We start from the raw sequence: 16,387 nt of genomic DNA, 5'->3' as shown, positions 1-16,387 counted from the left end.
GCCAGTGATACCAAGAACAGTTTTTTTTGGTTTTTAAAGAAGCTAGACATCATAAATAAGACTGTAAAGAATAGGAGTAGGCTGTTCATCCCCTCGAGCTTGCTGTCATTCAATAGGATCATAGCTATCTATTTATCACATCGGTTTTCCTGTGTTGCCCCATAAGCATCCATTCTCTAACTGATCAAGAATTTCTCTCAGCATTAAATATATACACAAGTACTCTTCTTCCACAGCTCTGTGGTAAGGATCTCCAAAGAAACTCAACCCTCAAAAACAAGTTCCATCTCTTAAGGGTCTTAAATTGATGCCCCTTTATTCTGTATGCTTTGCGTTCCTAGACTCTCTCAGAATTCACCCTGTCAAGCCACTAAAGAATCCAACATGCTTCAAATGAGATCACCTCTCATTGTTCTAAACTCTAATGAGTAGAGTCTCAAACTATTTAGCCTTTGTTCTGAAGACAATCCCTCCACACCAGAGCTCAACCTAGTGAACCTTGTCTGAACTGACTCCAATTAAATTATATTTTTCCTTAAATAATGGGACAAAACTACACTCAATACTCCAGATGTGGTTTCACCAGCATCTTGATCAGTTTACGACTTCCCTATTCTTATAGTCCAATCACCTTGAAATAATGGCCAACATTCCACTAGCCTTTCTGATTACCTGCTGTACTTGTGTGTTAACTTTGTTTCATGCACAATTATGCAAGTGACTGTGTTGCAGAGTTTTGCAGTTTTTTTGTTCATTTAAAATAATATTATGTTCTGGTTTCCTCCCTTCCAAAATGAACAAGTTCACATTTCCCTATAGTACATTATATGAAAATGTCATTGGAGCACCTGAAATCTACAACAGAAATATTTTTCTTTTTAGCTAAAATCAGCAATATGTGAGCTGAAATGTACAAAACTCAAAAGGCATTATTTAGCCATCATAGTTTCAGCTAAAATTGTGTTGCTAAATTTTCCCCAACTTTAGCCAAGCAAAATTTAATTTTTGGCCCTAAAGAACATAAAATTTCATAAAATAAAAATGTCGATAAATGTTTCACACTCCGACAACTGTTTGCTTGTGGATACCTAGCCAATTCCCCAGAGCTCAAGTCTTAAGCTAAATTCTTCATTTTGGTTGGTTTCAGTTAATCTATGCTTTACAGCTGCAGCCTGGAACTTTACTCACTCAGTAAGCTTCCTTTTAAAGACAATCTTCAGCTTTCTCATTTTTACTGTACTGTACATGGACACAATCATGCAAGTTATTTCCTGTTTTGGTGCTCAACTTAAATGAGGTTTCTACGCTCAGTCCAAATTTTTAAACAAAATGATTTAAGGATAGGCACTGAAAAAAAAGTTAGAAAATACACCCAAAGCCATTACCAAGACAAGAAATGAAAAAAAAAGTTTAAAAAAGTTTTCACTCAGCGATAGTGCCCTTGCATCAGAAAACTATTAATTAAATTGAGTTTGGGTAGAAAATCTAAGGCACTCTCGCACAGTACTAAGAGTGCATCATGATCAGAGATGTCACATTTTCAACAAGTTATGAAACGGAGGTCCTGTTTTCCTTTTCAGGTGACTGCAAAAATACGACAGCACTGTTCCAGGAACTGTAAAAAGGAATTCTTCTATTAGTCTGGTCAACATTTATTGCTATCACATCATTGCAATCCTACACTGACCAAGCTTGTGCAGTATCAAAGAGAGCTACAGGAGTTACGACAAATAGGGGACAAGATTCAAATACAAAGAATTAGAAGAGAAATAATTACAATAAATGGTTAGTTTAATTCTTCATCTCCCTGCCCCAAACACAAACATATACAAAAAAGAATGCAATCACAAATACGGTGACCAAGGTAATTGATGAGGAAAAAGCTGTTGATGTGGTCTTCTTGGACCTCAGTAAAGCCTTTGACAATGTCCTCATGGGAGACTGATACAAAAAGGTGAAGTTGCATGGTATGGTATCAGGGTGAGTTAGCAAGATCGAAACATAACTGGCTTAGTCAGAAGAGACAAAAGGAGAGCGGTGGAAGTTTGGAATGGAAGGTTGTGACTAGTGGTGTTCCACTGGGAGCAGTGCTGGGACCTCTGCAATTCATGGTTTACATAAACGATCTAGCAGCTGGTCTAATTAGTAAGTTTGCAGACGATACAAAGATTGGTGGAGTTGCGGACAGTGAAAAGGATGGTCAGAGGATATACCAGGATATAAATCAGTTAGAGGCATGGGCAGAAAAAAAAAAGTGTCAGATGGAGTTTAATCCAGAAAAATGTGAGGCGATGCATTTTGGAAAGGTCAGGTACGGGTGAAAATTACACAGTGAATGGCAGAACCCTGAGAGATATTGATATGCAGAGGGATCTGAGTGCACAGGTCCAAAGATCACCAAGGTAGATAAGGTTGTAAAAAGAACATGGCATGCTTCCCTTCATTGGAAGGGGCATTGAGTATAAGGATAGGCAAGTGCTGTTGCAGCTTTATAGAACTTTAGTTAGGCCACACTTGGAATATTGCATACAATTCTGGTCACCACACTACCAGAAGGATATGGATGCTTTGGAGAGGGTACAAAAAAAAGGTTTACCAGGATGATGCCTGGTATAAAGGGGTTTTAGCTATGAAGAAAGGTTGGATAGACTGAGTTTGTTTTCACCAGAATACAGGAGGTTGACAGGCGACCTGATAGAAGAAGTTTTAAGATAATGAATGGCATGGATAGAGTGGGAAGTATGAGGCTTTCCCCCCAGGACACAGGGATCAATTACTAGGTGACACAGGTTCAAGGTGCAGGCAGAGGCAGGGGAGTTGAAGAGAGACTGGAGTTTTTCCACACAAAAAAGTGGTAAGTGCCTGGTACATATTGCCAAAAGGAGGCGGCGGAAGCAGTCAGTAGCAGCATTCAAGAAGCACCTGGACGAATAGATTAACGGATCCTGTAGGTCAAGACAGTTTTAGTATGGAAGGGCAAAATGTGGCCACGCAGGCTTGGAGGGCCGAAGGGCCTGTTCCTCTACTGTTCTTTGTTCTATGTAATTTGTCGTGATTTAATTTAATTTCCAGCACCCCAATTATTGGGAAGACTTTTCAAAAGAACAAAGTTATATATGCACATGTAATGGTATACAAAATGTATTTCACCAACAGGAAGCAAATTTGAACAATTTATAAATTTTCAAGAGTAGCCTGAATAACCAATTACTGTTCCCAAAGTTAAACCTTTTTTTTAAAAACACAAACCAATAAACACAGTGGTAATTCACAGAATCGTAAAGAATCATAGCAATGCACAGCATGGAAACACACCCTTCAGACTAGCTCGTCCATGCCAACTAGATATCCTAAATTAAATCTAGTCCCATTTGCCAGCATTTTGCCCATATTCCTCCAAACCCTTCCTATTCATATACCCTTCCAGCTGCCTTTTAAATGTTGTAATTATACCAGCCTCCATCACTTCTTCTGACAGCTCATTCCATACACATACCACTTTGCGTCAAAACGCTACCCTTTTAAATCTTTCTCCTCTCACATTAAACCTATGCCTTCTAGTTTGGTATCGGCCACCCAGAGGAAAAGGCCTTAGCTATTCACCCTTTATATACTCATGATTTTTTAAACTTCAGATCACTCATTTAAAGGAATCGAGAAAATGGGATCTCACACTATTAACAAAGTACAGTCAGATCTGCTACAATGAGTGTTTCATCAAAGCAAATTGGCGTTAAAGCAATTGAAGAATTTAGACAGTTAGTTGCAGAACACAAACTTTCCATACCTAATTTGGCAATAATGTGATTCCAGTCCCATCAGTTTAAACAGCACAACTATTGAATGATTTTCTTATAACGCGAGATCACACAAGAACAGAACCATTGTGTTACATCAGAACTGTCTGTAATTTTAATTTTTCAGCTCACTAGGTTTCCTTTCCTTCACCTTATCTCCTATATCCTCACAATTGCTTCCCCAACCTACACCATTGCTTCACAGCAGGAGAAGCAGTTCGCTCCAAGCATGCATTATCTGCATAATGTAGTTAAATCTTAACTATCTATACACTCGGCTTCCAAAGTCACATCTCATTGTTCTCATTCACTTTACATGTTCAAATTTCATTCCTGAATAGTTCAATTTATCTATTCCCTTCAAAATCATAGATTATTTTGTTCTCCAGATTAAGCAACCCCAAGTCTTTGATCTCTTCCCATGGGTGATACCTCACTTTTATTACCTGGTTCTAATCACTTCCAATGCAATGCAATATGGAAGTTTGAATTCTATTTCTGTTCGCAGTTTCAAAAGCATTTAAAAGTAAACACTAATGATGCACCACAAATACCATGGTATCCTCCTAGTGAATCCTTGCCAGATTAGGACCTACTTCAAAACTAATCTTGGTTTTCTCTGGTTTAAATGTAGTAAGACAACTGGAGCTCAATGGCATGGAGATACTTAAACAACTAGCATAATTTTCCAACATATTTGCCCTTGGACAATTAGCTAGTCAAAAACCACTGCTAATATGATTTTCTGACTTACATTTAAATGGTGCATGCCTTCCTACCTCAAGCTAAAGGTTGGCACATGGTGTAAAAAAATACTTTAGCCTCTTCAGAATGTTCAAAATGAGTTTTACATAATTGTTTGTTAGACATTGACAAAGTTATGACACTGCATGGAAAAGAGGAATGACAAGCAAGAAAATTAGCTCATTATGGAACGTAATGGAGCAACTCAGGATCTAAATTCATGCTAGACTGGTGGCAGACACCATATTATAAGGTTAGCTGCTCTGTATAGAGAACATCATTGTACCTTGTCTATTGGGGATCTGTTAGCTCAGTTGGCTGGAGGGAAAGCTCGCAATGCAACGTGTGCTAACAGCATAGGTTCACTTCCCACATTGGTTAAGGTTACCATGAAGAACGATCCTTCTCAACTTCTCCCTGTCCTGAAGTATGGTGACTCAGGTTAAAATACAACCAGTCATCTCTCTCTAATGAGAAAACTGACCTATGGTCTAGTAAGAATGTGGTCAACTTTATCTTTATAAATCAGTCAAGGTCAGGAGGCCATAGGGTGCCATTTGCAGTAGTAGAACATCTAACACCACAGTATAAATTTCATATCCTACTGAACAGATTCCTCTTTTCCAAGGGAAGTGACATACATGGTGTCTACAGATGTCTTATTTGCAACAAGTGGAGGAATTCAACAATGTCATTAAAATTTGATATTTACAGCCATGGGAAGAGGCAGAGGCAGAGCAGACTAATTATGCAACCAGCCTCCAAATATTGTGGCAACTGTCTTTTAGTAAGGAGCTGTCAAATGCAGGTTTCTTCTGCTGTATCCAAGAGGATAGACCAGTAAGAAAATAAAGATAGGTCCATTCCATCATGATGTACAATCACAATTTTGGAAAGAAACAAAAGTGCTGTTGAAGATTTTCATCTTATGCTCATCAGGACACATGAAATTTGGCATTCTTGCAAATCAAAAAAGGACAGAATTTTTACTGCTTAGGAGAGTCCTGGTTGATTTCCTGCTGTATTCACCCTTGCAACAGCTTGACCAACGTCCTCCATGCTTAGATTAAAAATCAAAAAAAAATAATATCTGGACATATTTATTGTGCTCACAGAGAGGTATGGTCCCAGTGTACGAATATGTGTAGCTTCTAGGAACAGTAAGCAGTACAAATTGTTGTTCCATCTGAATTTTGACTCCCACATCTGTCTGTCAAATGAGTGCAAATGAAAAACTTCAAATGCTTTATTCCCCTCTCTACTTTTCATTTCAAGCACTGTTGTCCTCTCTGTATTTAATTAGGTTTTATTATTATTGGAAATAGAAAGAAGCCAGTTTTAAGTATTTAATAGTAAAATACAAAGGAATACTAAAACAGAACAAAAATGTTAGATCTAACAATGGAAGAACAGATAAAGCATATGAAAAATTTTTTTAAACATTGTAACCAGCAAATAAAGTTAACTTATATGAATACAGATTCAGAAAATTGTAGGATGGTTATGTTGTTGTCACAGAACCTTTAGCTATGTATTACTAAATAGGATGCTGACAATCCAAAAGGGCATTTTGCCAAACACGGTTATGCCATGTAATCCATACACAGCCCTATCACTTTGCTATTGGCAAGCAGTTCTAGCAGTAGAGATGCAGTGACAAAGTGTGTAAAGATGTGGAGGAGCCAGTGTTGGACTGGGGTGGATAAAGTTAAAAATCACACAACACCATGTTATGGTTCATCAGGTTTATTTGGACACACTAGCTTTGAGAGCTGCTCCTTCAGTTTGTTCAATATACCATTTCAGTTAGGAAACTGTAATCTTTTGCTATAAATTCTGAGCCTTATAATCCTGCTCCACAGCTACCTGAAGGAGCAGCACTCAAAGCTAATGCTTCCAAATAAACCTGTGTTGAAATTCTTAACTAAAGCAAGCAAAAAGGTTACCCATTGTACCACTTCAAATGAAATATTTATAGGTACAGTGAGTTTGTGCTGATAATAAGTGCAGCTTTCAAAAGACTGGTATTTGTGTCATAAAATGCATACAGTTGCAATCTATATAGCTTCCATCCCTCAAACTGAGATTGTACGCCCTCAGGAGTTCATTGTTTTCAGTAATTAATCCCTCAAAGTCAGCAACAAAATTGTTTCACAACTGAAGTTTAACATTCTGTTCATTAGCTAGAAGATCTGTGAATATAAGTCATGAAATTATGGTCTAGAGATTTTTTTTTTAAAGAAAACATTAGGTCAAAAAAAAAGCACTTTGACGATTTACAGATCTGGAGTACTTAACGTTGTCAGATCAACACCTGCAACAAACCTTCAACAGAGACAGTTATGCTTAGCAGAATGGAGAAACAAAGATAATTTAATTTATACAACTGCATAATAGATTAACTTCTAACCACTAAAGATAGCTCAAAATGCTAAACACTAAACTTGAGATGCCTTGCTGCTTGCCTCATCACCTTTTTCTTACTACTGAAAATACAGCACTAAAAATGTCAATAGGACCATTAAATTTCTTTGTGCCAGTTAAGTCACTATTTTAACAGAAACTCAGTTTGTGCTTTAGATTCTTCCACTGCAATTATTTTTCACAATTCCTATTGATAAGCTATTGCAGTCTGTTATAAAGAGAGCCATGTTTTTAATTGCCTTGAAGTATAGAACTTAAACATTACTCAAAGGAAACAAATCAAAGCTTTTTGTCTTGCGTCCATTAGGACTCCAGTAGCCATAGTCTTACCAAATCATAGGGCTGCTCTCTCATTACAGACATTTAACCTGAGGCAAGGGGAGAGATTGAGGAGGAAAATCCTTCATAGTAACCTCTGCCAAAGAATTGACCCCATACTGTCAGCTTTGTAAACTAACCATCCAACTGAGCTAAACCAAACCTTTCCACTAAAGCAAAAAGAACAGACCTTATTTTGTTTGGGGGATTGGGGGGGGGGGGGGGGGGGGGGGGGGGAAAGAGAGTTAAAGCGAAAAGAGGGGAAAACAACAATCTATACCAAGAAAAAAACAAGGTTGGGGATTGGATGGGCATTGTTGACAGAAATGCAGCAGAAACAAACACAGTTAAAATGTTAAAATTTGTTTTCTAGACCAGGCAGGTAGACCAGCTGTTGAGAGTGCGTTGCTAGAAAAGTACAACAGGTTAGGCAGCATCAGAGGAGTAGGGGAAAAAAACCCAACATTTCGGACCAGAGACCTTCGTCTGGAATCAGCTGTTGTATTTCCATACCTATGGAAATGTCTCCATTGCATCCATTTGTTCACAATTAAAAAGTGCAATCTATGTATGAATTTTTATTTGCCTATATAAAACATGATCTTATACGTTAACATTGTTTCTATCAGTGGGACGAGACACACCTAAGGATGTTGATGCGGTCTCTGAGATAGTACGTGATTCAACAAGGCTTTTACTGGATGAGTCCGAGAGACAGCACTCAACCTTGGCACTAAATCCCCAACTTTGCAGACTAGTTATATGAACCAGACAGGATTTTACAATAATGGTTTCACACAATAGACTAGCAATTTTTTTAATTCCAGATTGAATCATTGGAATTTCACCATATGTTATGGGAGTGTTTGAAGCCTTGGACTACTGGATTAGTAAACCAGTGATATGATTGATCTGTCACTGCCATCTCTCAATCATCCACATCATTTTGTATCCTCACATCATACTTATCCTACTGCCCTATCAAAACACAAATCTATGACCTTTCCACATTAAAACTATATCTTGTCATGCTGACATTCATTTTGTAAAACTTATCATTTCTAGTTTATTAACAAGTAACCGATTCACTTCACAATAAAAACTGCTCTTTATATCAACTATAGATCAAAATTGTACTTCCCTTACCAAAGTAAACTTAAGCAAAAATAAAAATTTCTTTTCTGGGTACTGCATTTTCGAAAGTGTAAGGGAGCTTTAGAGAAGAGCCAAAAAATATTTACAAGAATACTACAAGGCAACGATAGACTTCTGCAGTCCTCCCTTTTGCCTGATGCTGGAAATCAGAGTGGTGTTGGAAAAGCACAGCAGGTCAGGCAGCATCCGGGGAGCAGGAAAATCAACGTTTCGGACAAAAGCCCTTCATCAGGAAGCCCTTTATTCCTGATGAAGGGCTTTTGCCCAAAACGTTGATTTTCCTGCTACTCAGATGCTGCCTGACCTGCTGTGCTTTTCTAGCACCACTCTAATGTTAGACTTCAGGCATTGGGATAAATTTGACAGATTCCTTGAATAAGGGATAACAGAGGAGATTCTGAGCAGCTCTCAGAAATCATGAAGAACCCTGACATAGAAAACAAAGAAAAAAAAACTTACTGTCAGCAAAAGGGTCCAGAACAAGACAACACCTCTAGTGCTAAAGCTATTCAATGATTTCATATGTGAACAAAACTAGGCCAATTACTCACTCCAGGAAGACAAAACAAATTATAGCTCAGGCATATATAATAACTTTGTTTCTTATACATGATATTACATTTAGGGTGTAGGTTTGCTCGCTGAGCTGTAGATTTGATATCCAGACATTTCATTACCTAGCTAGGTAACATCATCAGTGGCGACCTCCAAGTGAAGCGAAGCTGTTGTCTCCTGCTTTTTATTTTTATCTAGCCAAGTAATGAAATATCTGGATATCAAACCTACAGCTCAGCGAGCAAACCTACACCCTAAACCTCAATCTGAGCTATAAACCTTGCGAAAATGCTATTACATTTCCCTTAACATATTCCTGTATTGTTTTAAACAAGCTCATGAGACATTTTAATAAATACCTTTTGAGAATCCATACACACTACATTATTTGGATTTCTTTCATCTTACACACTTATTCAAAAAGACTTCTTTCCCCCAAAGAAAGTGTTTTTGAGGCAATTAAACATCTTCAAGGTTGAGACTTTAAAGAGTGAGTGGCACAGTATGGTGTCACTGCTGAGTCAAGGTCAGAGGTAGGAAGGATGGCAGAATCTTTTTGCTGAAGTCAGTCAACTGGTGTTATTACAATGTGACTGTTCTCCACCATTAGATGTATTCATTCAATTTTAAATGCAACACATACCTGGGTTGTTGGCCCAACATGGTAAATCACTGAAGACATTCCTTTCCCATAGTAATTTGACTTTTCAATAACCCTACAGTACATCTATGGTGCCATTTCCACCATAATTCTCAAAACCAATGATAGACATTTAGTTTTTAAAAATCACAATTACTTTGCATTTGTTTTCAAGGAAGACGACAAAATTTTCCAGAAATACTACGTAACCAAGGGTCTTGTGAAACTGACAAATTAAACATAATTGCTATTAGCAAAACATCAAAATTTCATGAACCAGATCAGCTTCATCCCAGTGTTAAGAGAGATGGCTGGAGAGATAGTGGACAAAATGGTGGCTAGAATTTTAAAATTCTACAGATTCTGGAAAAGTTCCTACAGCCTTGAAGTTAGTAGACATAACCCCATTATTTAAGAAAGGAGGAAGGGAAAAATGCTACAGACTGTTAATTTGGAGTCAGTAGTAGGGAAAATGCTAAACTTTATTATAAAAAAGGATGTAATAACTGGACATTTAGAAAACAGTGCAAACTTGGACAGCGTTAACATGGATTGATGAAGAGGAAGCCACATTTGCCAAACTTGAAGCTTTGAGGGTATTACTTGCAGCTTTGATAAAAGAATTGATGGATGCAGGTTCTGTGGAGTTTCAGAAGACTTTTGATATGTCCCTCGCAGGACACGAGTAAATAAAATTAGAGCACACAGGTTGGGAGAAAATACACATTTATTCAACCCGAGGAAGAGAACCTAATACATGGAAGGAAACAATATAAAAACCATAAACCGTGGCACTTTGTTTAATCAGGGAGTTGACAAGTTCGAACAAGCCAGGATTGTCAAAGAGAATCATAGACAGATCATCAGTACCTACTAACATCATCCAGTTCACTCAAGTTTTGTGAAATAATAGGACTCATAGGTTTTAAAAATCCCATTCAGCCAAGGATGTGGACAAAGGACAACAGTGAGGTCACTTTTAGACTACTGTGGATAATTCTGGTCACCATTCTATAGGAAAGATTATTAAATTGGAGAGGGTACAGAAAAGATTTACAAGCATGTTGCTGGAACTGGAGGTTTGAGTTATAGGGAGAGACTGAATAGGCTGGGGCTGTTTTCCCTGGAACAAAGGTAAAGGAGTAACCTTCATAGAGGTTTATAAAATCGAGAGAGAGATATGGATAGGGTGAACAGCCAAGGTCTTTTTTCCTCGAGTGAATGAGAAAAAAAAACTAAAGAGCATAAGTTTAAACGTGAGGGGAAGATTTGAACAGATCTTAAAAGGGTAACTTTTTCACATAGAAGGTAGTGTGTATATGGAGTTAGCTGCCAGAGGAAGTGGTGGAGGCAGATACAATTACAACTTCTGAAAAGGCATGAAAATGAAGGGTTTGAAGGGAAATGAGCCACATGTTGGGATTTGGAACTAGGTCAGATTGGAATGTCTGGTTGGTGCAGACAAGTTGAACTGAGCTCTGTTTCCATGCATTTACGACTGTTAAAACTTAAGCAAGGCAAAATGTATTCTGTCAACATTTTTTTTCCTTCGACTCTTTAGAGTGAAGCAGTCATTTAAAAAGTAACTTAGAACAGAAATTCTGGAACAAGTAATTAGTTTCCTCAGGGAATGGAATGAACGTGACATCATTCCGAGGAGCACCGAGTAAGACCAACAGACCAGATTGAGCTCAATATGCAAATTACTCTTTTAATGCCCATAGTTTTTTCTGTCAGTCTATATATTTCAGAATCCTAAAGGCAGCAATACATGGCTTCACATAAAACTTCACAACACTGAATAGACAGTTCAAGTTAATTTAAAATTCAGATGACTTCATTAGTTACACATGCTGTTATATCAATTGGTCATCATTGACAGGTTATTTATACGTCAATTTCTACAGATAGTTATCTTTAAACTTACATTTTAGCCACTTCTAACCATAAATTCTTGAAATTATTCCGGATGATAAATTAGGTTGATTTCTTATTAATTGTAAAACAAATTACAAATTATCTTGCATTAGATTAGGATTTACTTATAAATCATACTGGTGCTACTGTCATTAATATTGTATTATGGTCTAGGGAAATAAACCACTGGTCTCTTTCTTATGGTTGCAATTGTTCATAATAAAACATCTGCAAGTACCATGTTTTGATTTTTTTTAAAAATGTAAGTAACTATTTCTGGTGCTCATGCCAATTCCAGTTTCTCTTTGTTTACCTGAAGTCTTACATTCTGGATGGTCTCTATCCCAATTAATGTATCAAATCTGTATAAAACCTTGTTTACTCAGTTCATGCATCGTGACAGATTTTTATTTTAAAGTCAAGTCAAGTCATAGCCCAGATTTCCCTAAACTGAAATGTCAAGACAAGTCCAACTATATGCACCATCACGACCTAATTGGACACCAGAAACACTGTACAACAATTTATATGAATCTGACAGTTTTCTAATAAATTCAACTATTGAGAAATAGCTTGCCTTTCAGTTTTGAGGACAAAACACAAACAGAAAATATATCAGGCAAATATAAAATTAAAATGCACTTTTCTTTGGATGACATGTCGCTTGCCCAAACTAAGCAAGGGATGACAGCTGAAAAGCAAACAAATCATGTTTACCAAATATCTATGCATATTCCAATGTTCAGGAATTCGTCAAGGAAGGATAAAGGAACTTTTCTGTTGAATTTCATTATCTTTCTTGACCATTTGATGCACCCAAATACATTTGGGGCAATGAAGTATTTTATAAGATTTAATCCTTGTCATAGCATATTTAATGGGTCAACCAACTCAAGCACAGAAGAATTGCGAAAATAGCAGTAATATAATCAGGTAATCTGTGTGATGCTAAGTAAAGGATAATCATTGAGAAAGAAAGCCTCTTGTTTTTAAAGTCATGGGTTCCTTTACATCAAACTGCAAGGACAAATCGGGTCTTCACTTAGTCACTTATCTGATTGCTGCACTGCAGTGTCAGCTGAGATTTGCATGCTCAATTCCTGAAGTGGGAATTGACCCACAACCCTCACTAAGTAGACTGAACAGTTGCTTATATCCCTCTTGTAATTTTGATAAAGCAATTGAATAGCCTGAGGCATTGTAATCGATGTCCAAAAGGCTTACACAGCAAAATATTTTTAAAATTTCATGAATGATTGCACCTCAATGTTCACATTAATACTATACAAATCTAAAATCCACTGGATCTCAAAGAGGTTGTAATGTAATTCTAAACCGATTTTGAACTTTTGGTACACGCAACAATATTCCCACCTCGTTTTTAAAATCTCAACAATACAGGATGCAAAAACACTGCTTGCCCAAAACAATATAAAATTGGTAAAATGAACCACAGAATTTGACCCAACAAGTTACCAAGCTAGCCTTAATGTCACATTAATGTTAAATCTGATGTGGGCCAATTAGTTACACTCCACCAAAGACTACAGAGATAATAATCACATCAGTTACCAACTCACCACTAACTAGTCTTCTCTGGTCAAAATCCATGCCGCAAGTATAGAAATGCTCCCAAAACAAAGGGGGGAAAAAAAAATCAATCTGATCTAAGTCATGGTTTCTGTGGCCAATTCTGATACGACCCACAACACAGATTTAAATTACCTAAAAAAATTGAGCCTGATGACAACCTTCTATGAAATGCTAGACAGGGAAACATCTTGCAATAAAAAGTCAATTAAAATACAAACAGTTTTGTTGTGAATATAGGTTCTCAATTCTTTTGTATGGGATAACTTATAAAACAACCATGTATAGGACTATACTTCAGAAAGTCAAGTTATACAAACCAAGTGCACTTTCTATAATAACTGACAGGGTTATTCAATAAAATATGACACAAAGACACATAAGGAAATATTAGGTGAGGTGATTGAAATCTTAGTCAAAGCTTATAAGGGGTGTCTTAAAGGAGGGAAGAGAGGTGGACAAACAGAGACAGAGCCTCTGTCTCAGCAAATGAATAACACAAGAGAAGTTAAGAACATTACCATTGTGAGAAATATAAAGAAAATAACTATCTACACAAGAAAGTGAGTGAAGCATGTGAATTGCAGAGGCAGGTACATTCATGCATCAGAATTTTTTTCCCTCATTTTCTATCTAGCAATATGGAATAGATAGGTGAACCCTCTCAGATATGATCTAGGTCTTACAACAACGTACTTTCAAAGGAATTTAAATATACCATGAGAAAGAGTAAAAACAAAGGGTGAACTGGTTTCTTGCAGACTCTGCCAGTAATTGAGATTTGAGAACAATAGGTCCTTGACACTGAAAGAGTTAAGACAAAGGCAAGAGAAAAGGTGGCAGCCACTGTTCAAATAACAAAGAAAACAAAGACTTATTTTCAAAAAAGAAAATTTCTTCATGGCATACATCAAATTTTAATATCTCAGTAAATCCACTGGAACATGTCTAGGGTGGCCAAAATAAGCGAGAGATGATAAGTACTGCTGCCTCACATTGCCAGGGACCTGGGTTCAATTCTAGCTTTGGGTGACCGTCAGTGGGATGTTTGCATATTCTCCCTATCTGCGTGGGTTTCCTATAGGTGCTCCACTTTGTTCACACATTCTAATTAGTGCAGGTTAGGTAGATTGCCCATGCTAAATTATTTATAGTGTCCAGGGGTGTGCAGGCAAGGTGGATGCAGGATTACAGGGAAACATGAGGGGCTGGTTCTGGAAGGCATGCTCTTTAGAGGATTGGTGCTGACCTGATGGGCCAAATCACCTCTTTCCACACTATAGGGGTTCTATGATAAGCAGAAGTCATCACTGACAGAACAGAACAATAGAGTATAACAGCAATATGACAGAATTGTGTAAATTTACCATGCCTTAAAATAATAACGACGACAGTACAAACAATATTTCCAAAGGAATCAATGCAGGAAGCAAGCTTACAGGCAACCTTTTGTATTTTAACGCACCAAGGTGCTGGTGCTCAGAAACATTCAGGCATTCGTACAATCAACTTTTGATGTAAACATTTCTTGCGGGTAAATAGTCTGAGCTGAAAATGTGTTGCTGGAAAAGGGCAGCAGGTCAGGCAGCATTCAAAGAGCAGGAGAATCGACGTTTCGGGCATGAGCCCTTCTTCAGGTAAATAGTCTGAGCATGGTATGCTGAAAACTGAGATGCAAACTAGACGTAGTCGGTAAACATTACTCAACCCCGAGTGTGTTGCAAGCCCACGGGTTCACCAGCATAAAGGAGGACCAACTCAGCATCACCTCTGACAGCAAACGAACCTGACCTGACGCGTGCACACACACACATCCCCGACTCAGAGGGGCCAAAGAAAAGCAAAGGCCGCAGACAAGATCGCCGGCTGAAAATACACCTCTTTCCACATCGACAGCAGCACGGTTCACAGGTGCAACATTCCTCTCGTGCGGCCACAAAAATAACGGATCGGAAAACGACGTGTCTGTCTTTTGAACAAGCTTGAGAGCGATGACCCGGGGGGGGGGGGGGGGGGAGGTGGTGTCGGACTGAACCCACTCTTGCCCTCTGCCCTCTCCATCACCGTCTGGATGGACGGACGGAGGGAGGTCAGAGAGTGACAGGGGAGGGACGAGAGACCCTCAGAGACATTTGGGGGAGGGGGAGGGGGAGGGGGAGGGGGAGGGGGAGGGGGAGGGGGAAATCAATGTCCCCGCTGAGCCTTCCGCTGCCTCCACCCACCCACCCACCCCCCGGCGACGGCGGAAGACACCGAGTGTTTGGATTCAAAATCGAGTGAGAGGCGAGAGCGGGTCGAGTGCGCCCAAACGGCAGGGTCGCCACCGAGCCGACTGCAGCCCGAAAACGGAATGGAGAGCGCCGCTCGGCTCCCACCGCTCCACCGTCTAACAGACAATAGGGGGGGGGGGGAAGGGGAGAGAGAGCCTGACCACTCTCTCTCCCTCCCAATAATAACCAGCCAGCCGTGGCCGGAGCCGCTTCACAATCACAACGGCTGGCCGTTCCCCCACCGGTCACCGAGAAACCCCACAGGATGGAGCCTGCTCCAGCAAACCCCGGGGAGGTGGGGGTGGGGGTGGGGGTGGGGGGGAACAATAACCGGCAGCACCATCCCCATCCTCATACCCAACACCGGCTCTGCCCGGCCTCCCATCCCATCCCATCATAGCAGACTCACCATAGTCAGTAAAGGTCTCATCTGCTCCCCGCGGTCCTCCTCCATGATCACCTCGCTTTTTCTGCCTCACTCTCTCGGTCGGTTAGCCGCTGATGTCACTCCGCCCCCTCCGCCGCGAGCCGTCATCCTGATTGACAGCCGGCTATCCAATAGACAGCCAGCCTCTCCGGGTCGATGCTATACTCGACCAATCGCCCATACGCCCCGTACCAAGGGGCGTTACTTCCTTGATTCCCGCCTTCCCAGTAGTTGACTGCGCTATTGACCAATCACCAACAGCTTTGGTCTGATTGACGTGCGATCGGACCAATTAATTATAGAGCAGTGTGATGGACAGGAGAATACACCAATTATCATTCGAGCCGTCCGGATGTCATTCTTCCAGTTGGTGTCAAGGCTGAAGGTTTGAGGTGAATACCGAGAAATGTGTGAGTGACGCTCAATGTGTGATGGTCGTTGGGTCCACGTGAATAGTTATAAAATCAGTTCCGTTTATTGTTATATTAAGCATAATCTGCCAAACGTGAAATCTGTCACTTTTCGTACAATTTACTGAAATCAATGTTAC

At 39.3% G+C, this 16,387-nt stretch overlaps 1 protein-coding gene across 4 annotated transcripts in view; it reads right to left on the bottom strand.

Moving 5' to 3' along the window:
• LOC132815652 (sodium bicarbonate cotransporter 3-like) overlaps positions 1–15,900 on the bottom strand; it is a 157,842-nt gene extending 141,942 nt beyond the window's left edge. For all 4 annotated transcript variants that reach the window (XM_060824640.1, XM_060824639.1, XM_060824635.1 and 1 more), the window contains exon 1: positions 15,820–15,900. In XM_060824640.1, the coding sequence (XP_060680623.1) occupies positions 15,820–15,864 (45 nt within the window). In that variant the 5' untranslated portion in view covers positions 15,865–15,900. The remainder of the gene's footprint in view (positions 1–15,819) is intronic.
• Positions 15,901–16,387: the final 487 nt, after the last annotated feature.

This window comes from Hemiscyllium ocellatum, chromosome 5, assembly GCF_020745735.1.
Source record: "Hemiscyllium ocellatum isolate sHemOce1 chromosome 5, sHemOce1.pat.X.cur, whole genome shotgun sequence".
NCBI classification, from domain to species: domain Eukaryota; kingdom Metazoa; phylum Chordata; class Chondrichthyes; order Orectolobiformes; family Hemiscylliidae; genus Hemiscyllium; species Hemiscyllium ocellatum.
Note: the sequence above shows the minus strand (reverse complement) of the source record. Positions and strands in the feature narration are given on the sequence as shown.